The 22,901-nt window shown below is 43.9% G+C and overlaps 1 protein-coding gene across 2 annotated transcripts in view; it reads left to right on the forward strand.

Moving 5' to 3' along the window:
• The window catches only part of LOC143983561 (inactive dipeptidyl peptidase 10-like), a 322,327-nt gene that overhangs the window by 185,191 nt on the left and 114,235 nt on the right, over window positions 1–22,901 (forward strand). For both annotated transcript variants that reach the window (XM_077483372.1, XM_077483371.1), the window contains exons 10-11: window positions 4,286–4,383; window positions 17,376–17,499. In XM_077483372.1, coding sequence (XP_077339498.1) covers window positions 4,286–4,383; window positions 17,376–17,499 — 222 coding nt within the window. The remainder of the gene's footprint in view (window positions 1–4,285; window positions 4,384–17,375; window positions 17,500–22,901) is intronic.

Below are 22,901 nucleotides of genomic sequence, written 5' to 3' on the forward strand. Positions count from 1 at the left end.
CATGTGCATTTAGGTGCATTCAACATAAAGGGCAACTCACATATTTACTGCAAAATTTGAAAGTTTATGTCAGCTCAAAAAAATATATAGCTGATCTCTGTAATACATGCACATCATTTTAGTTTAAAAGACCCTGCAAGTTCAGGGAAATACCTGTTGATCTGCCAGCAATGCACCCAGCTCCTATGCCCTATTGGGGACTACCAACACACAGTATTTTTGTGAACTACCGGTATGCAGTGTCAGTCCTGCCCAGTGTCTTGCTAAGCCACTCAACCACTCTCAGATCTCCACAACATTCTGTAGTCTCAAATAGAAACTAGGAGGGTTCTTTCAGAAACCCAGGAACTGTGCAGGGGACACACGAAGGCTCTGAATTTCTGACAAGATCAACAGGTTTTTTTCACTCATCAAATATAACAGAATTCTTATAGTAAACAGACCAAAAGGAGCAAATAACAGAATTTTTTTTTTTTTGCTTTTTGGTTTGTATACACTTTTAAAGCCCCAGTCCCCTCCCAAGCACCCTCAGTACACTAGCCTGTAGCCAACCTACCTAGGGGGCACACAGGACCATACTTAGAGTGATGACTTCCGGAACTGTTTACAGCCTGGCATTTAAATATATAGTGCCAGGCTGCCCATGCCCAGAGACTTGATTGGCATGGTGTGCTTGCAGTGCAAATACATTCTATTTAAGTCTATGAGATGTTATTTGGCTGACAGGCAGTCCAGCACTTTTTTTTGGCAGTTACTGTAGGCTATAGCGCAGGCATCACTAAACGGTGGACCACTGTTTGAATGCAGACCGAGTGGCAGTCCCACATGGACCGCTGAAGTCACGCCACTTTCTTGCCTGGACGCTTTCTTTCTTGAAACTATGACACAAAGGGGGGATTGTGACGTAAAGGGAGAAATTGAATTTTGAGGGTCACCTGTGAGGTGAAGGGAGACTTTGATGTGAAGGGGGGACTGAGGACACTGATATCAAGGTGGGGGCTGTGATGTAAAGTGAGGGGGGGACTAATGTACAGGGGGGACTGAGAACACTGATGTAAGAAGGGAACTGTGATATAAATATGAGGGGGGGGGGGGGGCTTTGATGTGATGGATCTGAGTCGTCACACAAACATACAATTCGGGCCTCTGCTGGAAGGACATTTTACTGACCAAACCTCCATGAATTTTAATTTGATACCTTTGCTATAGAGAGTGTGAGAGAGAGAGAGAGCCATGTTCTATAAGAAGATGAAAATAAGAATTTGGAAAGGGAGGAGGGGAAGGCACTGTACAGTGTACTGAGGGGGCTAGGAAAGGGGTTTGGAGAGTTTCCTTTCACTAATTGCTGCAAGAAATGCATATCATTCAAGAATTACTTGTGGAAATCATAGGACCATCAAGCTACCCAGGGGCTTACTCGTACTTCTGATCTTTGGAAGTGCTGAAGGCTCTCTTTTGTTTGTATCTCAAAAATGTAACCAATTTATCATTATGTGTGGATCCACTAGTCAGCTGAGTTGTGAAGAAGGTCCCAACAGTTTTCCTTGCTCTTTCAGTGCAAGAGAAGATGGGCACTTGCCTCGGCACTGGTTACTCTTGACCCATCTGCTGAGTCTGGCAGGTTTTTCTCCTCTTTCTTAGTAGGAATGCCTCTTAATAGCCTTCAGTGCATGTCTTCTTTGCTCAAAAAGAAACAGATACCTGATACTTCCAAAATTGATGGGGATCTAAAGTCTATGGACACCTTTATATCATTTATTTTTCCATTATACGTGTGGGCTTATTTAAAATTCTATGAGTTCTAGCTGTGGTTTCTTATCTGTGCACTATTATCTTCTAACTTCTTGTCCTTGGAGAGGCTTTTGCACATTTTATTTAGCTGGGCTAAAGCAGTATGTGGTGTGTAGAGCATGCTAATTAATCAGCTAGTGATTGTTAATTCAGTCATTAGCATATAGATTTGCAAATAAACTTTATTACAAGCTCTGCGCACTTCTGGCAGTAGCTTCTCTAGACGTTATAAATGTCACTTTCATGTATTAACTTGTATAATACCTACTTAACTGCTGAAGAAGAAATTAATTAACTATGGAAATGCCTACTTTGTCTTATCTTAATTTTTTTTTTAGCTATTTTGCAGGCTTACAGAAAATTAATTTAAAAAGTAATTCTCTATAAAAAATGATTTTAGAAAGAAGCTTTCTTGAACCTGGCAATGTGTGTTTGTTAGAGGAACAATCGCAGAGGAGATTGGTCAAAGCAGTAGAAATTGCAGTTCAATGTTTCTAAATGTAAAATAATGCACCTAGGGAAAAAGAATCCCTTGACAGAGTACAACAGGGGTGCCCTGCTGGTGGCTCTCTGATGTGACCTGCGACCTTGTGTTCTAGTATAGTAGAATAGTGGGTCCGCAAGCCCAGATTGCAGGTTGCCGACCCACCATCCCAGAGCAACAGTGTTGTGGATGGAGCCGGAGGTAGAGGAAGCATGAAGCTGCAGAGGGAGCCTAGTCACATGAGCCGATGCTTCCTCTATGTCGGCTCCTGTCCCAGGCTTAGTGATACTAAGGCCCCTTTCACACTGAGGCAGTTTTCAGGCGTTACAGCGCTAAAAATAGCACCTGTGTAGCGCCTGAAAAAACCGGCCCCTTTCACTCCAGTGTGAAAGCCGGAGGGCTTTCACACTGGAGTGGTGCGCTAGCAGGACGGTGAAAAAAGTCCTGCTAGTCGCATCTTTGGAGCGGTGAAGGAGCGGTGTATTCAGCGCTCCTAAACCGCTCCTACCCATTGAAACCAATGGGACAGCACGGCTATATATATGCAGCGGCGCTTTGCGTGCGGTTTTAACCCTTTTTCGGCCGCTAGCGGGGGTTAAATCCACCTAAAAATAGCAGCACTTTACCGCCGACGGCCGCACCGCCCCAGTGTGAAAGGGGCCTAAATGTACTCTGCCTGGGAGAGCAATATTTCTACAGCTGGTGATTTCTAGAGATCAGAATGTGAAGGATCGGCTTGCAACTTTATACATCAGAAGTCTATGCAAGTCGCAATGAAATCAGTAAAAAGGCCATCTTTAGAGTGTATGTATGTTGAAAGAAAGTAACTGCAAAGATGATGCAGGGGTTCAGAAAACAGATTTAAGGATGGAAAAAGTGAATGCAGTAATTTATTTGCAATTATTTGTCTCATTAAGCATGGACATATTTAGGCTGGGCATACATGGATTGAAATTTGGCCAATTTAGCAGGGTCCAGACAAATTTTGATCCATTTATGGCCGTTCCTATACATGAGGAGTTGTTCTAGTCAACTGTCTCTACATTTTTGCTCAATCAACATTTCCAGCCAATCAGCTGCTGCACTAATCAGTGTATTCTGGCAGCAGAGGAGTCCCACTACCAGAATACAATAGTTCAGCTGGGGAATCACCCCATCCACCTCAAATGTGTAAATAGAGAAGTCCAATTTTTTTTTGTTTGTTTTTTGATCAGCCAGCTGGCTGCTCACAAAACTGATCCATCTATGACCAGTTTTAGAAATAAATGCTCAACGTGACTAAGGCTGGCTATAAATGGATAGTTTTTTTATTTTTTACCAACCAGCCGTCTGATGAAAAGAAAACGAATGGATTCCTCCATCCACACATTTGAGGTGAATGGGGTAATTCTTCCTGCTGCGCTATTGTATTCTGCCAACGGGGCTCCTCCGCTACCAGCATACACTGATCAGTCCTGCGGCCAATTGACTGCAGGTGCTGATCTAACATAAATATACAGACAGTCCCTTTTGGGAGGAGTCACTAGATCAACTCTTCTTGAACAGGAAAGGCCATAGATGGATCAAAATTCTGCTGGTCCCTTCTGAAGTGGCCAAATTTTGATCCCTGTATGGCCAGCTTAAGGCAAGTGCTGAGAGACATTTGGATTCCCAATTCTTTGGATTCCTTTGCATGCATTAAGACAAGGCAAAGTTTGGTACTCGCAGCCGACCCCTGTGAACAAGGGGATGTGGGACTGGCTCCCTTGCTGCAGCAGGGATCTAATTGTTTTACATGTCCATGTGAAAATGCTGATTGTCTGGCTGTCTCTGGTTTCAGTACATTAGGTCACCACCTGGAACAAGCATGCAAAAAAGGTAGTTAAAGTCAGAACTCCTTGTTTTGCATAGCTTTTCTAGGTCAGCTAAAATTTAATAGAGGAACCCTCATTAGGATTGTTTTGTGTGCTTGTTTTTGCATATTCTCTTAAAAAGCATCAGAAAGTGATTAGCACTTTTACTATTTTACAGGCCGGACAGCCCATTCCTTTAGTGAAAGTATACATTGTCAATCTTTATGGTCCATCACACACTGTGGAGATCCTTCGACCCGACTCTTTTGATTACAGGTAAACCAGACCAGTACCTATATATCATTTATTTCCATAAAATCTGGATGGATGAACAATATGGATATACACTCATCAGTGGCGGCTGGTGAAGTTTTAGGATGGGGGGGCGCAAGACCCCGCCCATCCACGGTTGGCCCCTCCCACTTCCCATAAGCCACACCCAGAATTTGTAGAATGATATTGGCGTGTATCCAGAATTTCATTGTCCTGCAAATACAGTAGCTGTGTACATAGACATACTGTACTAACATTATCTATGTATCCAGAAATACAGGGTTATGTATAGGCATACCTGTGTATAACTGTGTATAGGCGTATCATTGCCCCAGAATTGCAGAGAGCTGTCTAGAAACTGTATATATTAAAACAGTAGTGTAACATTGTAGCTGTGTATTCAGAATTACTGAGTTCTATATGTATAGGTGTAACATTATTCAGGATTACAGACTTCTGGATAGACACATCTGTGTGTATATATGTGTACCACTACCCAGGATTGCAGAGTGCTGTATAGATATATACTGTGTATTTATAGGTATACCATTATTCAGGATTGCAGACTTCTGTATAGCTATCTATGTATAGATGTGATATTATGCAGGTTTTGCAGACTCACATGGATTGCAGAGTGCTGTATTGATATCTATATGTATAGGTGTACTATTATCCAGGATTGCAGAGTGCTGTATATATATCTATGAATAGTATACATAGATATATATACACAGCACTCTGCAATCCTGGATAATGGTACACCTATATATAACTCTGAAACCTATACATATAGATATCAATACAGCACTCTGCAATCCTGGATAATAGTACACCTATACATATAGATATCAATACAGCACTCTGCAATCCATGTGAGTCTGCAAAACCTGCATAATATCACATCTATACATAGATAGCTATACAGAAGTCTGCAATCCTGAATAATGGTATGCCTATAAATACACAGTATATATCTATACAGCACTCTGCAATCCTGGGTAGTGGTACACATATATACACACAGATATGTCTATCCAGAAGTCTGTAATCCTGAATAATGTTACACATAGGTGTGCTGTTGCTCTCCTGTGACCATTCCTCCGCAAAGCACATTACAGGGAGGACAGGTCAGAGTGGCCAGTGAAGTGTGAACAATAGGTTTTGGCAGACCAGATTTCTAGATTTCCTGGGCAGATTAGAAAAACCTGTCAGTTTGTGGGAAAAGCCCACCATGGACAAGTGACAAAACAAGTGCCCCCCCCCCCCCCCCCACTAATCATTGCCATTGAGCAGAAAGCAACCTTCCTGGAAAGGCAATATGACAAATGTCCAAATTCTTCAGGGGCTACATATCCTGGCAGGTCTACTTTAATATAGCAAGTCAATGCAACAACCACTCAGCTCTTGCACCTCATTCAATTAAATCTGGAGAGGACTCCACCATGCACTGACTTAACCCATAATCTTCATTGTAAAATTCAGTTGGCTTCTGTGTTGCCCCAGAGCCACAACAGTCTGCATTTCTGAGCCTTCAGATTTCACCCTTATCTGTATTTCAGCAATGCTTCAGATGATCAAGACACACGGCATCTGGAGTTCAGAGACACCCACTCAGTATCCAAAGTCCACACTTTTCCCCCAACAGCTAACGTCACATCTCAATTAGGGCAAGGTCCAGTCACAGCTGGCTGCAAGGACACCGCATGTCCCCCTCATCAGCTGTCATCTTAAAGAAAAATAAAACCCCCAAAAAGGACCTGCATGCCCCTGATAAAATAGGTTTTAAACCATGGCAACAACCTGAGTCATCTACAAAAAAGGCTAAAGCTTCAAAATGTTGGAAGAGTGAAGGAAAGGGTCTGAACAACGATTCAAGGCTCTATTACAGGATTCCCTGCCCCCCCCCCCCCCCCATTCAAAAATATAAAAACCCAAAAGAGAAGTGTGCCGAAGTACAGTGCATGGAGTCCTCTTCCTAAGAAAGGACAGCCATGTATGCGGCACGTAGTGTACTCTGGCTCGTCACCAGCTGCTCACCTTTTTATAGCATTGGGTGGCATGGTGCCACAGCAGGAAGTGGGACACGATCCCATGTATGCCCAGGACCCGCACACACACCCGAAGCCCACTTACCTGACTGTGTGCTCCTCTCCGGTGTTCTCCGCAGCCGCTCCTCTCCTGCACACCGCTGTACTCCTCTTACTTCCTGTTTCCTCTCTCAGGTGAAATGGGAGAGAGAAGACAGGAAGTGACATCTGAGTCAACTCAGATGTCAATCAAACTGCCCGCCCGGCCATAGTAACACATACTACAGCGCCGGGCGGAAGCTACTCAGCGCTTCAGAAAGCGCCCTGAGGCGGGCTAAACGCCCGCAAATGAAGCGCCACGCCTGCAATCTCATGATTGCATTGGCGTGGCATTTCCCGGCGTGCACTGTTACCGGCGCTCGAGCACTTCCTTAAAGAACTTTTTTTTTTTTTTTTTTTTTTTTAAAGGGGCAGTTTTAAAACTTTTTTTTTTTTTTTTACATTTTTTTTTTTTTTTTTTTTTTGTGACCACACAGGGGGGGGCGGCGCCCGGGCGCCCCCTATGGACGGGCCGCCACTGACACTCATTCTAAAGTGCATTTTTTTACTTGTGCATATGCTGCACATACCGTGTAAAACTGTGGCGTAAAATACCCAATCACATTGTACTGAAGTGACTTCATGCAATATATTTCAGTACAATGATAAAGAGTTGGCAAGATCATTCTATTATATTGATGTATGCATAGGCAAGGATGTTTATGTTCCCCACTGTTTCACTGAATTATAATATGCTTGACAAGAGGTAATTTTTTTCCAGGTGAGCCGACTTTATCTTGATCTCTGACAAATTCATTTCTTAAGAGAGTTCTGAGGTTGCATTTTCTCTCTGCTATGTAGCTGTGTGTCATTTGCATGTGCAAATATATTACTGTTTGTTGTTCTAATATAAATCATCACCTAGTTTATATTAGCTTGCTTTATAGGTTTTCTTGGCATTACATTCCCAGTTCATGTTTCATTGCTAAGTATAATGTGACAGTTTCTGTGCAGTTGCATTAACACCATTATTTATTTCCAATATTTTGTAGCACTGATATATTCTGCTTTTTTCAGTCCCTAGAACTCTGTCGCCCAATCTGCGCCCTTTCGCAATTTTTGTGCAGTTCTCTGAGCTCTGCAGACATTGGGGTTGATTTACTAAAGACAAATAGACTGTGTACATTGCAAAGTGCAGTTGCACTCTGCAAGAGCAGTTGCTGCAGAGTAAGGATGAGCTCAGGCGTGTTTGCACACTCCACATGCAGAGCCCGCCAGGAAATCTGCGCAAAGCTGCGCTAATCACAGGCAGTGAGACGTTTCCTGATGTGCGGCTGCAGAGACCGGGAAATGTCTCACTACCTGTGATTAACGCAGTGCTGCGCCGACTTCCTGGCGGGCTCTGCGTGTGGAGTGTGCGAACACGCCGGAGCTCATCCTTACTCTGCAGCAACTGCTCTTGCAGAGTGCAACTGCACTTTGCAATGTACACGCCGGAGCTCATCCCTACTGAAGAGCTTAGTAGGGGGACCTCTGCTGACTTCCATCATCCAATCATGTGCAAGCAAAAATGCATTTTTTTTTCATTTTCCTTGCATTGGATTGGGTATTCTTTGCAAAGTGAAGCCTTACCTCATTTACTAAGCTCTGAAGCAACTGCACTTTCCAAAGTGCACAGTCTATTTGCCTTTAGTAAATCAACCCCATTGCATCATGTCTGCAGTCCCCGATCATCTCTTCTATTATATCCACAGTCTCTGACCATCTCCTGTACCACTCTTGCAGCCTCTGATCATTTTTTATATCATGTCTGCAGTCTTTGACCATCTCTTGTATCATAATGGCAGCCTCTGACAATCTCTTGCGTCATATCTGTAGTCCCTAACCATCTCTTGTGTTATATCCATAGTCTCTGACCATCTCTTCCATCCTACACACAATCTGACCATCTCCTGTAATATGTTAACACTCTCTGACCATCTCCTATAATATATGTTAACAATTTCTGACCATCTCCTTTAGCATACTTAGAATTTTTGACTCCTGTGTGTCAGCTGTCTCTGACATGGTGTATTCGCCAAGTTTTATGTGTGGCCCTTTGTTGCACTTGAGGTCCCCCTATATGAAGAAAGTTGACCACCACTGACAATTCACTCCATGCGCTGTCTCAGAGGAACCTGACCACAATCATGTACTGTACACACGCAATGAGGCTGGTTTACTAAAGGTGTAGGTTGCTGTTCAGTTAGCAAAGTAAATGTTCATTTGATAAGTTAATGTTAGTGAATAAGATGAAGCTGTGTCCACTGTCAATATTCAATCATATGATGGCAAAAATATTTATTTGTTCAATGTCCCTCACATCTTTTGGTATTCACAGGTTCACTCTATTGCCTAAAACAGTGGTCATCAACCCTGTCCTCAGGGCCCACTAACAGGCCAGGTTTGCAAGATAACAGAAATACATCACAGGTGATATCATTTGCTGCTCAGTGATTGCAGTATTCTAGTCTGCATCTCCCCAAGGTAGTACATAAAACTTGGCCTGTTAGTGGGCCCTGAGGACAGGATTGATGACCACTGGCCTAACATTTACTTCTGCTAATTCTGTGACCAGTTCTAAAAAAAATCCTTTTAAATTGAGGATATTCTTAGATTGTGGAATGAAACCAGAGTACTCACTTGAAACCTATAAATCATTAAAAGAACATTTAAAATTGTATGCTAATAGTGACCCTGGTAAGGGGAAGTAAAACAGTATTAAACCCAAAAATAAAAATTGCATATTTTGCAGCTTATCAATACATAGATGTGCTTGTAATTCAGCATATAACACACTTCCTGTCTTAATCCTCGTACACACCACTAGTTTGTACTGACCGCTCAAGTCAGAACTGATGTACTAACTATCTTTCCTGTTAGTACAGCGATCCCCCCCCCCCCTGCCAGAACACTCTGGTCACCGCCCTCAGCCATTGGTTGAGAGCACTGATCGGGAGTCAGTCGTCAGACCCTATTCCGTCTTCTGTTGGACCGGCTGCCATGCACATGGGCTGAATGTCAGCCGGCAATGGCTGGTTCAATAGAAACCTGTCAACATACGGCCCGTGTGTCAGATGGTTTCTTTTGAACCACCCAATGCTGGCACTAGGCTTTAGGGTGGCTTGTCTATGTATGTCAGTATACCGCTTCCTCCAGTCTGGACATAGATACCAGATATTATAGCTGCATAGTATAGAAGACAAGCCAACAAATAGCTTGTATGAAACTGTAACGTTGTTTGAACAAACTCACACAGAATATATACCCCCACAGAAGGAAATCCCCCCTCCTGATCATACAGTATTACCCTAACAATACAACCAGCACACAGAAATATAATTACCATAGCTAAACAAGAACCAACATATACTAGAAACTTTAAGTTGATTAACCACTTAAGGACCGCCTCACGCTGATATACGTCGGCAGAATGGCACAAATAGGCACAAGCACGTACAGGTACGTTGCCCTTTAAGAGCCCAGCAGTGGGTCCTTAGCTCCGTGTCCGTGCCCACGGGACCCACGGACCCGATCACCGCCGGTGTCCCACAATCGGGTCACAGAGCTGAAGAACGGGGAGAGGTAAGTGTAAACAAACCTCTCCCCGTGCTTCCTAGTGAGCTTGTCACTGATCGTCTGTTCCCTGTCATAGGGAATGACGATCAGTGATGTCACACGCCAAGCCACGCCCCCTACAGTAAAAAACACACATTAGGTCACACTTTTTACAGTAATCAATGCATTTTTAATCGCACTGATCACTGTATTAATGCCAATGGTTCCAAAAATGTGTTAAAATTGTCCGACGTGTCCACCATAATGTCACCGTAAAAATAAAATAAAATAAAAATAAAAATTGCTGATTGCCGCCATTACTAGTAAAAAAAAAAAATTATTACTAAAAATGCAATAAAACGATATCCCCTATTTTGTAGACGCTATAACTTTTGCGCAAACCAATCAATACACGCTTATTGTGATTTTTTTTAACCAAAAATATGTAGAAGAATACGCATTGGCCTAAACTGAGGAAAAAATATTTTTTTATATATTTTTTGGGGATATTTATTATAGCAAAAAGTAAAAAATATAGCGTTTTTTTTCAAAATTGTCGCTCAATTTTTGTTTATAGCGCAAAAAATAAAAACCGCAGAGGTGATCAAATACCACCAAAAGAAATCTCTATTTGTGGGAAAAAAGGACGCTGATTTTGTTTGGAAGCCACGTCGCACAACCGCACAATTGTCAGTTAAAGCGACGCAGTGCCGAATCGTAAAAAGTCCTTTAGCTGCAAAATGGTCCGGGGCTTAAGTGGTTAAATAACTAGCCACTTAGAGGTCTAATTCCAGGTCAGACTTGCCGGCATCAAGCTTACAAAGTACAATACACATTATTATACACATTATTACAAGTATAAAAACATCCCCACACTAGTTTGCTAGCAGACAATAGATTAAATAGCACAATTACCAATGAGTGAAAGACAGGTGGCTTGAGCCGATGAGATTACCATCTGCTATGAGTTTCCCAGTGTTGAGCAGTCATGGCTGGTAATGTGCCATCTAGGCCTTTAACATGGATCCTGGGCCTAGAATCCCAGAGTCTGTGTGTTCTGGGGAGACACGAACCCGATTTAGAAACAAAACTACTCCAAGGGTCCCCCAGGCACCCACCTCTAAAGCCAGGGCCCATAGTCAGGCAAAAGGCTAGCCTGCAGTCCCCTCCAAAAGCCTCCTGTCCTGGGTGACAGAGTAATGCAGAGTATTGCAGGGTATTGCAGAGTATTGGCGGGTATTGGCGGGGTATTGGCGGGTATTGCAGAGTATTGGGGGGTATTGCAGAGTATTGGGGGTACTGCAGAGTAATGGCAGGGTACTGCAGAGTATTGGGGGGTACTGCAGAGTATTGGGGGTACTGCAGAGTAATGGGGGGTACTGCAGAGTAATGGCAGGGTACTGCAGAGTAATGGCAGGGTACTGCAGAGTATTGGGGGGTACTGCAGAGTATTGGGGGGTACTGCAGAGTAATGGCAGGGTACTGCAGAGTATTGGGGGTACTGCAGAGTAATGGCGGGTACTGCAGAGTATTGGGGGGTACTGCAGAGTAATGGCAGGGTACTGCAGAGTAATGGCGGGGTACTGCAGAGTAATGGCGGGTACTGCAGAGTAATGGCGGGTACTGCAGAGTATTGGGGGGTACTGCAGAGTAATGGCAGGGTACTGCAGAGTAATGGGGGTACTGCAGAGTAATGGGGGGTACTGCAGAGTAATGGCAGGGTATTGCAGAGTAATGGGGGGTACTGCAGAGTATTGCAGGGTACTGCAGAGTATTGCAGGGTATTGCAGAGTATTGGCAGTGAATTGAGGGGTTAAATTCGGTGAGCAGCGATGTGGGCACTGCAGATGCAGCCCACAGCGCTGCTAACACCGATCTCTTTCCCCTCCGCTGTACCGATCGGTACAGAGAGGGGGAGGGAGGAACCGGCGTCATAACATGACGCCGGTTTGTTTACAAGTGATCACTCCGTCATTTGAGGGAGCGATCACGTGGTAAACGGCCGCGACGAGCCCACTGGACCCGGCGGTCACGGATGATCTCATGTGCGCGCCCCAGGGAGCGTGCGAGAGCAGAATTCCAAGAGGCCGTTAATTAATGGCCTCTCAGAGTTAAACAACCGCCCTGAAGCTGTTAATCGGCAATGGGCGGTTGTTAAGTGGTTAAAGTTAGTCCGTAGTTCCAGTCCCCCAATGCCCGTAACCACATCGTACCCACATCATACCCCAAACAAACTGTCCCAAACAGAGCATTACTCACCCAGCCAACCTCTGCTTCTCTTGTAGAACATATAGATCAAAAAGAAAAATAAATGCCACGCTAAACCAAAATCTACACTAGTACAACTAAAAATCGCTGCAGCTTAGTTTTACAAGATACATGTAAACACAATAAGATAACAAAAGAAAAAAAGCCACGCACATACATAAATACTGTAAATAAAATTAAATATAAACACCTATGAGTGATTAATTGATTGCAATAGTAGTGAAAAAAAGTTGATCTACCCCTCTAATAAATCAAACATACCATAATTTATAAAAAGAATTATAAATAACAATTGTTAATAATGAAATTCGAATAATCCCAGTGAAGTGATAAAAAAGTCCAATAAATGAAAAATAGTCCAGTGAAAACTTAACAAATACCTAAATTTCATAAGAATTCATGAAAAAATAAAAAATATTAGATTAATAGTAGCAATTAAAATGAAATGTAAAAAATATATATTAGTGATAATAATAAAAAATGGTGATAATAATAATGTAAAAATAAAAAATAAAATAAAAAATACAGAGAGTTCGATCTTCTGTGTAAACAAAACACACCAAGGATCGTGACCACCACCGCACAAAATTTTCGCTTACCAAAAGGCAAGCGATTTCATGCCCATAGTCAATCTCCACAGCACCTCCTCAGACCATGATCACAGTAGGCTCCCTTATTGAATGAAACAGGACGGGACCGTCTTGTAGAACATACCCACCACTGGGTAGAAGTGTGGACTGGCCCTTCTCCCTGGAGTCCTTTCAGTCGGTGAAGAGAAGAAAGGGTGGCTGGACTTACTCCGTGATGCTTTTGGGGATTTGGGTTGACTCCCCAGCATCCCTGGGGTATACAGGTGGAGACCATAGTCCCATCCACTATCACAGGAAATCCATCTTTTGTTAGTTGAGGGCAGAGGACCGCAGTGTTCTGCCCTGTTAGCAATTCAGCTGGGGACCTCACATCATCCACTGTTGGGGAGGGAGGCCAGCTTTCTCCACTCCCAGACTGTGGATCTGCTGTTGGGGAGGAAGGATGACCTCCTTCTCTCCCAAACTGTGTAACTGCTGTTGGGGAGATGAGCCAGCTGCTTCATCTCCCGTTCCCTTATCTGGTTGCTGGGATGACATTTCTCTGTCACTGTCTCCCAAGTGCAGAGGTCCTTGCTTGGGAGGGAAGACCATTTCCTCCACGTTGGCTGACAGTTGGGGAGGGAGGACAACCACCTCCTCTCCTAAACTGTTGATCTGCCATTGAGAAGATGAGCCGGTTGCTCAGACTCCTAGACTCCCGCTGTGGAGCAAGGATGACTTATTTTGCTACTAAATCACTACACTGCCGTTGGGGTGGGAGTACGAACACCTCCTCTCCCTTCTCCCATTGGATCCTGATTGGCTGCTGGGAAATGACTGCCATTTTTTCACCCTGGGCCTCCATAACTGCCGCGGGTGTGAAGCAGAGGTCCTGGACCCTCTGTCCAGTTGTCAGCTTGATAAGTTTCTTTTAACTCTACATATGCTGCTGGCAGGAAATCCCATTTCCCTGTCAGTGTTATGGGAGAAAGGCTGGCAGCCTCTTCTCTCAGGAAGGCTGAAGCTGCTGTTGGTGCTGGGCAGAGCTCAGTGATGTTTGGCCCTGATCCCAGCTCTTCTGCTGGAGGCTCACCGGGCTGTTTTTCCTCAGCAGAAAAGTCTATTAAATACCCAGTCTCTGAAACTGGTGTCTGGGGATAGAGGTTCACCATCTCCTGTCCATGGAACCCAGAAGATGTTACTGGTGCTGGGCAGAGGCTAGCAAAGCTCTGCCTTGTTGTTAGCACTCAAGTTGGAATTTCAGTAAATGTTACATCCTTCAATGAAAAGTCAATTGAATCTATGCTTTCTGTGATCTGTGGCTGGGGAATGAGGATGGCTTCCTCTTCTCTGGAGCCCTTGAACTGCAGCTGGGAAGATGAGCCAGCTGCACCATCTCCCATACCCTTATCCAGCTGCTGTACAGACGCATTTCTTCTGCTTGAGTACTTCCATTAGTATACTGCTTCCACCAGTCTGGACATAGATACCAGATATTATAGCTGCATAGTATACAAGACAAGCCGACAAATAGCTTGTATGAAACTGGAACATTTATTGAACAAACTCACACAGAATATATACCTCACAGAAAGACCTCCTCCTCCTGATCATATTACCTTAACAATACAAACAGCACTCAGGAATATAATTACCATAGCTAAACAACAACTAACATATACTAGAAACATTAAGTTGATTAAACGACTAGCCACCTGAATACTCAGAGGTCTCATTCCGGGTTAGGCTTGCTGACATTGAGCTCACAAAGTACAATAGACATTATTACAAGTATAAACACATCCCAACAGTAGTTTGCTAGCAGACAATAGGTGTGTTAAATAGCACAATTAACAATGGGTGAAAGACAGGTGGCTTGAGCCGATGAGATTATCATCTGCTATGAGTTTCCCACTGTTGAGCAGTCATGGCTGGTAATGTGCCATCTAGGCTTTTAACATGGATCCCGGGCCTAGACTCCCCAAGTCTGTATGTTCTGGGAAAACACTAAGCCAATTTAGAAACAAGATCACTCCCAAGGATCCTCCAGGCACCCACCTCCAAAAGACTAGTGTTCCCTTGAAAGCCAGGGCCCATAGTCAGTAGGCAAAGGCTAGCCTGCAGTCCCCTCCAAAATCTTCTGTCCTGGGTGAGTCTGTCACAAAGTCTGTCATAGAGTATATTCCACATTTTCACAGCACTTACTGTGAAGAACCTCCATATGTGGAGGTTAATCTGTTTTCCTCCAGGCATAAAGAGTCCCCCCTTGTCCTCTGTAATGACCTGAAAGTGAATAATTCTACAGCAAGTTCACTATATGGACCACTTATGCATTTATACATGTTGATTATAAATTCAGGTTAGCCAATCTTTATTCATAGCTGAGCTCCTCCATGCCTCTTATCAGTTTGGTTGCCCTTCTTTACTTTCTCCAGTTCTCTGATACCCTTTTTGTGAACTGGTGCCCAAAACTGCTCTGTATATTCCATATGAGGTCTTACCAATGATTTCTACTGGGAGAAAATTATGTATCTCTCTTTCTGCAGTCCATACCTCTTTTAATACAAGAAAGGATTTTGCTAGCTTTAGAAACTGCAGCTTCGCATCACTTGCTATTATATAGCCTATAATCTACCAGAACACCCAAATCCTTCTCTGCCATTGACTCCCTGAGCTGTTCTACTAGAATGTACGATATATGCATGTTTTTATCCCCCAAGTGTATAACTTTACATTTATCAATATTAAACTTAATTTGCCACATAGTTATCTAATTAAACCGTGTGATTGGCTTGCAAGTTGGAGACATCTTGTAACCGCATAGCAGGGCTTCATCTGTAAACACTGAAATGGTACTTTTAATCTCAGACTCTATAGAATTTATAAATATATTAAGAAGCAAGGGTCCCAACACTGAACCTCGGGGGACACCACTAATAACCTTAGACCATTCAGAGTATAAATCATTAATCACTACCCTCTGAATACATCCACGTTTTTGCTTACATCTTCATAAAAAGAAATTAGATTTGTTTGACAACTTCAACTTTTCATGAATCCATATGGTCTGTTGCTTAAAATATTATTTTCTAGCAAAAACTATTCTATATGATCTTTTTGTAAACTCTCATGTATCTTCCCAACTATAAAAGTGAAACTAACTTGACTGTAGTTACTTGGTAAAGACGTTGACCTCTTTTTAAATATAGGCACCACATTGGCCTTATGCCAATCCAGTGGTACCATGTCAGTATTTAAAGAGTCTTTGAAAATTAGAAACAATGGCTTAGATATAACAGAGCTCAACTGTTTGATGACCCTAGGGTGATTGCCACATACCTGGTTGGAGGCCAAATCGCTAAAAGGGCTTCCCTTGCTGTTGAGTGCAGAGCACCCCTGAAGGTGGAGACAGGAGGTGCTGCACCCACAGAAGCATGGGTTGCCAGCTGTGGTAGCCTGAAGAGCTGAGATGATGACCAGGGCAGGACAGAGCAGGATCGACTGCAGGGAAGGAGTTGCAGATGGGTCTGCACAGCATGGCAAACCGAAAGCAGTCAGAAGCCAGGCCGAGGGTCATGCACAGTAGGTCAGTCAGGAACAGAGGTAGGTTTCAGGGTCAGGAACAAACTGAGTTCATGGACAGATAACCAGGCAGCAGCAAAGTCAGTAGAACAACCCAAGATCAGAGCCAGGAGTGGAGACAAGACAGGTCCAAATGCAAGCCTAGTAGGTAACAGGAAAACCAAAAACAGCATACACATAAGCATAGGAACACAGGGGGGTTGATGATCATCCATCCTGCCATCCTTATAAAAGCCAATAGGCACCAGAACCTATAGCGCTCTGTGTGCGCCACTGCGGGAGCGCGCACAGAATGGCTATGCTGGGTATTGGCAAAAGTGGCAGTTCTCTGGTTTGTCCCCTGACTGTGATGTGTATAACTGTCGTAAATGTTTTTTAAAAGCATACAGGGTGACACTTCATCTGACTGCATAGCAGCATGGTGCATTGTGCTTACTGTGTGGCAACACGTAGAGCCATCCAGTGAGGTGCGATCATATGCAACATGCCTGCATTTTATTGCACCTCACTGCACCGCTAATTCAGGCTGCGTTGTAGTCTAAGCTTGAAGGTGTTTGGTGGTTGCTTGGAAAACATTTCTATATAATGACAAGTACAGATAAAGTGGCTTTTAAAGAGGATTTACAGTTTAAAAAGTTTTTACTGTATTGCACATTGCCCAATAAAAGCCTATGTGTCACCTCCCTGAACTCACAGTAGTTGTCTCCATGGCCACTAAAATGTGTATGTTTATTTTAGCACAAAATTACCTATTTTTATACCATGGAACTTTTCCAGTATCATGTGATGATTACACGGCAGTTGTAAGTTTAAGCTGAAAAAATAAATAAGCAGAAGTGGTAAGATGGAGTAGAGCGCAGTTACAGTTTTAAATTGTACTCGCTTCTTGATGAGTCTTGTCTCTTTCCTGTAGGGAATATTACATCACTCTGGTCAGCTGGGTGACAAACATTCAGCTGGCTGTGCAATGGCTGAATCGTTCTCAGAACTTATCAGTCCTCACCATTTGTGATGCGATCACTGGGACCTGTGTAGAGGTCAGTGTTCTGTCATACAATCATTTTCATTATTAACCATTTCATGAAATACTGTACATCGACCTGACAAGTATTCAGACAATTAAAAAATGTAAAAAAAAATTATTATGATGGAGTCGTCATTAATCAATGTTATACTGTACACCATATTACCAAAAGTAATGGGACGCCAGCCTTTACAAGCACATGATATTTAATGGCATCCCAGTCTTGATCCGTAGGGTTCAAAATTTGAGTTGGCCCACCCTTTGCAGCTATAACAGCTTCAACTCTACTTGGAAGACTGTCCACAAGGTTTAGGAGTGTCTCTATGGGAATGTTTGACCATTATTCCCAAAGCGCATTTGTGAGGTCAGGCACTGATGTGGACTAGAAGGCCTGGCTCACAGTCTAGACTCTAATTCATCCCAAAGGTGTTCTATCGGGTTGAGGTCAGGACTCTGTGCAGGCCAGTCAAATTCCTTCACCCCAAACCTGCTTGTCCATGTCTTCATGAACCTTGCTTTGTTTACTGGTCCAAATTATTTGGTGGAGGGGGGATTATGGAGTGGGGTTGTTTTTCAGGGGTTGGACTTGGCCCCTTAGTTCCAGTGAAAGGAACTCTTAAGGCGTCAGCATACCAAGACATTTTGGACAATTTCATGCTCCCAACTTTGTTGGAACGGTTTGGGGATGGTCTCTTCCTGTTCCAAAATGACTGTACACCAGTGCACAAAACAAGGTCCATAAAGACATGGATGAAGAAGTTTTAGGTATAGGAACTTGACTGGCCTTCACAGAATACTGACCTCAACCTGATAAAACACCTTTGGGATGAATAAGAGCAGAGACTGCAAGCCAGACCTTCTCGCCCACATCAGTGCCTGACCTCACAAATGCGCTTCTGGAAGAATGGTAAAACATTCCCATAGACACACTCCTAAACCTTGTGGACAGCCTTCCCAGAAGAGTTGAAGCTGTTAGCCCTTGTACACATGGTCGGACATTCTGACAACCAAATCCGTTGGATTTTGTCCGACGGATTTTGTCCGAAACTGTTGCATACACACGGTTGGACAAAGTTGTCGGAAAATCCGATTGTACATAACGTGATGATGTTATTTCGTTACGACGGGACTACGTTCAGGCTAGTAGCCAATAGCTTTGGTCTAGGAATTTGATCTGAGCATGCGTGGCACTTTGTCTGTCGGAGTAGGCTACACATGATCGGGGTATTTCCGATCAGAGCATTTTGTCGGAAAATTTTACGGACAAGTTGGAAAACTTGGTCCGTCGGATACTCCGACGGAAACAGTCCGATGGAGACCACACACAGTCGGATTATACGACAAAACGTTCCGATAGGACACATTCCGTCGGAATCTCCGACCGTGTGTACAAGGGCTTATAGCTGCAAAGGGTGGGCCAACGCAATATTGAACCCAAAGACTGGAATGCCATTATTAGTTCATGTGCTTGTAAAGGCAGGTGTCCCAATACTTGGGGTAACACCGTGTATGTGAATTTTTACATAGAATTACTACTGAAGAAGTCAGAACTTTGAGGTCATGAGAAGCTCAAGATTAAATTCTAATGGCAAGTTCTGTATATAATTTATCAGAATGAAATAAAAATGGTTCCGTGATAAGCCTAGACATTTTTTAGGAGTCTATTTGTATGTTAAGTATTGTTATTAAAATTCAGGCCGTAGCTTTTGCCTAATCAAGGGTGTATTAAGATTGGTTATCCTGATGAAAACCACACCAGTGGCTGCTTACTAAAAATTAGATTTTGCCACAAAGTTGCCAATTTTCCTAAAATGTCACTGCAAACTCAGTTTATTCTCTTTACAATCAGTTGTCATTGGAGCCTAGATGGCTAGACCAAATTTATTAGCATCAGCACGTGTCAGCTAATTTAATAATAGCTCTATGACTATTTGCCTACCCAAATAATGTTTCAGTGTTTTTAAGGACACATAACATTTTTCATGTGGCATGCTGTTTTAATACACACCTTGCTCATGTTTTTTTGTAAGCTGAGAAATGGATTTAAATGTTTTTTTTTTTCATTATTTCATAAATAACAGGTTTAACATTGTTGTAGTTTTTTCAAATGTATTTATTTATTTTTAGACAGTAAACTGCAATGTGACAGCTGCCACCTACTGGCTTCATCAAAAATTGAAAGGAAACAAGATGGAAATATACATTTTTATTGTTACAGAAACCCTAATATCACATTAAGTCACATTAAAAACATGAACACATAAAATGTATGCATATAGAATCTTCCTTAATGCCTCCCATAGAGTAAATGATGCCAACCCATATCAAAATTACACTATATTCGATTCACAAAACGTAATGATAGGTAGATGTCTTCCATTGGTAGGCAATTCCTCAGCATGTTTCATGGGAACACCCCACTTCTTCAGGAGGTGAGGGGCGCTGCAAGAATGAAAAGTAAAAAATTCAAAGTACAAAATATTTGCTACACTTGCTTCTTAAATTTCTGCAAAAGATCTGGGGCTAGAGCCCATAGCATCGGTCACCAACCTTTTTGCAGGCCCATGGGGGGGGGGGGGGTTGGGGGCACACTGGTGGTAAGAAAGTGGTTCAACTCACCATAATGCAGAATCAGTGGGAGCCCTGGGCGTGCCACTTGTCACATCTCCTGCCACCAGATTCAGCATGTCACTTGTCACCATTGCCTATAACAAGATGCAGTCTATCACCTGCAACCGTCACCGGCACCTTCACCTGCCACTAGATGTGGATTGTCACTTGTCATGTCGCCTGCCACCAGATGTGGATTGTCACCTGCCACTATCACCTGGCACCAAATCTGGATTGTCACTTGCCACGTCACCTGCCACCATTTGCAAATTGGCACTTGCCACGTCTCCTGCCATCATTTACAGATTGCCACATCACCTGCCACCATTTTCAGATTCTCATTTGCCACGTCACCTGCTACTAGATTTGCGTTGTCACTTGCCATGTCACCTGGCACCAGATGTGGATTGTCACCTGCCACTATCATCTGGCACCAAATCTGGATTGTCACTTGCCACGTCACCTGCCACCATTTGCAGATTGTCACTTGCCACGTCTCCTGCCATCATTTACAGATTGCCACATCACCTGCCACCATTTTCAGATTCTCATTTGCCACGTCACCTGCTACTAAATGTGCGTTGTCACTTGTCATGTCACCTGCCACCAGATGTGGATTGTCACCAGCCACTATCACCTGGCACCAAATCTGGATTGTCACTTGCCACGTCACCTGCCACCATTTGCAGTTTGTCACTTGCCACGTCTCCTGCCATCATTTACAGATTGCCACATCACCTGCCACCATTTTCAGATTCTCATTTGCCACGTCACCTGCTACTAGATGTGCGTTGTCACTTGCCATGTCACCTGGTACCAGATGTAGATTTTCACTTGCCAACTGATGTGGATTGTAAATTGCCATGCCAGCCAGTGCCACCAAATATGCATTGTCGCTGCATTGGTGGCAGGCTGGCAGCACTGGTCCATTTAGTGAGGGCAGGAGAGCAGTGATGCAGGGCAGGCAATGAGAGATGATGTCATTTCGCTGCTCCCCGCCGCACCTCCGACATTGAAGCAAGGGGGTCTGGCTCTGCAGAGTGGACTTCCACCGATGACAGGAAGCATGTGACCTCCACTCCACCGCGCTGTGAGAGTGAAGAGCACTGATGTGTGGCGGGCAGTGAAAGCACCTCGCTCCCACATTGAAGAGGCCTGGCTGTGAAGAGTGCTGATGGGGAGCGGTTGGAGAGAGATGATGTCACCTCTGCTCGTCTGCCCACTTGCTTCTCTCCTCTCCTCTGCCTCTCTCATGCAGCCAGCCTGCCTGCCACAGCCGCGGCCACGGCCGGCTGGTTAGGCAGGGACCCAGTGGCAAGAGACTCGGGGCTATGGGCCCCAGATTCGGGGCTATAGCCCCAATAGCCACCCCCTAGTAATGCCTCTGCCCTGGGGGCAGGTGTGGGAATAAAACAAGGCAGCTAGCAACTACACTGTTATGTAACCAAAATAAAAAATTGATGACAAAATAAAAAAAGGGGAACATTTTTTATAAACCACACACCTAGTGGACTGGCTAGGCTTGTCAAAATATTACACCAGATTTTTATTTCTTGTGAAAACATTTTTTTTTTTACCGTCTCAATCTGGTGTAATATTTTAAAGAGCCTGGTCTGGGTAGACTCATTAAAATGTTACATCAGATAAGGATGTTATGCAGTGTACTTACCTTGTCCCCAGGATCCTGCGATGTCCCCCCCCCGCTTTGTCCGTGTAACGCAGGTGCGTTACATCAGAGGGTGGCGGGGTCACCCATACGTCACTGGGGAACCCCATGGGTTCCCTCATCAGCGTCAGAGGGGGCAGGGTCAGGTGACGGGGTGCCCCGCCCTCCTAATATAACAAACGTCAGCGATGGGATCCCCGCATTGTCTCCGCAGTGGAGACAGAAGACAGATGTATGGACAGCGCTGGACTGAAAATCACCCATCGCTGGATCAGATCAGCTATCGCTGGACCCCGGAGAGATGATCATCCGTCGCTGGATAGCAAGAGTGGATTACCACCGCTGGAATCTTTTTTTTATTTTTTTTACTTTTAATAAAGGAATTTTTTTAAAGTGTGTTTGTCTTATTTAACCATTTTTACACTTTCTTTGTGAAATGGTAGGGGTACTTTTGTACCCCCTTACCATTTCAAACAGGGGGGGCCGGGATCTGGGGGTCCCCTTGTTAAAGGGGGCTTCCAGATTCTGATAAGCCCCCTGCCCGCAGACCCCCACAACCACCGGCCAGGGTTGTGGGGATGAGGCCCTTCTCCACATCAACATGGGGACATGGTGCTTTGAGGGGTCACAGACCCCCAAAGCATCCTCCCAATGTTGAGGGCATGTGGCCTGGTACGGTTCAGGAGGGGGGGGCGCTCTCTCGTCCCCCTCTCTTTTCCTCAGACCTGCCAGGTTGCGTGCTAGGATAAAGGGTCTGGTATGGATCTTTAGGGGGACCCCCACGGAAAATTTTTTTTTAAATTTGATGCGGGGTTCCCCTTAATATCCATACCAGACCTGAAGGGTCTGGTATGGATATTTAGGGGGACCCCCACGTCAATTTTTTTTTTTATTTGACACGGGGTTCCCCTTAATATCCATACCAAACCTGAAGGGCCTGGTAATTGAATTTAGGGGAACCCCCACGCTTTATTTTTTTAATTTTTTTTATCAATGAATGAATTGTCGGCTAATACTCATTGAGTGTTCTCTGTATTACGGGAGCCGACAATGGAAAGTGATTTTAAAATACTTTTTTTCCTTGCGAAATGACACTTTGTGCAGGAACAGTTCTAAGCACGGGAAACATGCGCCCCTTC

The sequence above is a fragment of the Lithobates pipiens genome, unplaced genomic scaffold, assembly GCF_037356315.1.
Source record: "Lithobates pipiens isolate NorthernLeopardFrog02 unplaced genomic scaffold, aLitPip1_a1.2 Scaffold_16, whole genome shotgun sequence".
NCBI lineage: Eukaryota > Metazoa > Chordata > Amphibia > Anura > Ranidae > Lithobates > Lithobates pipiens.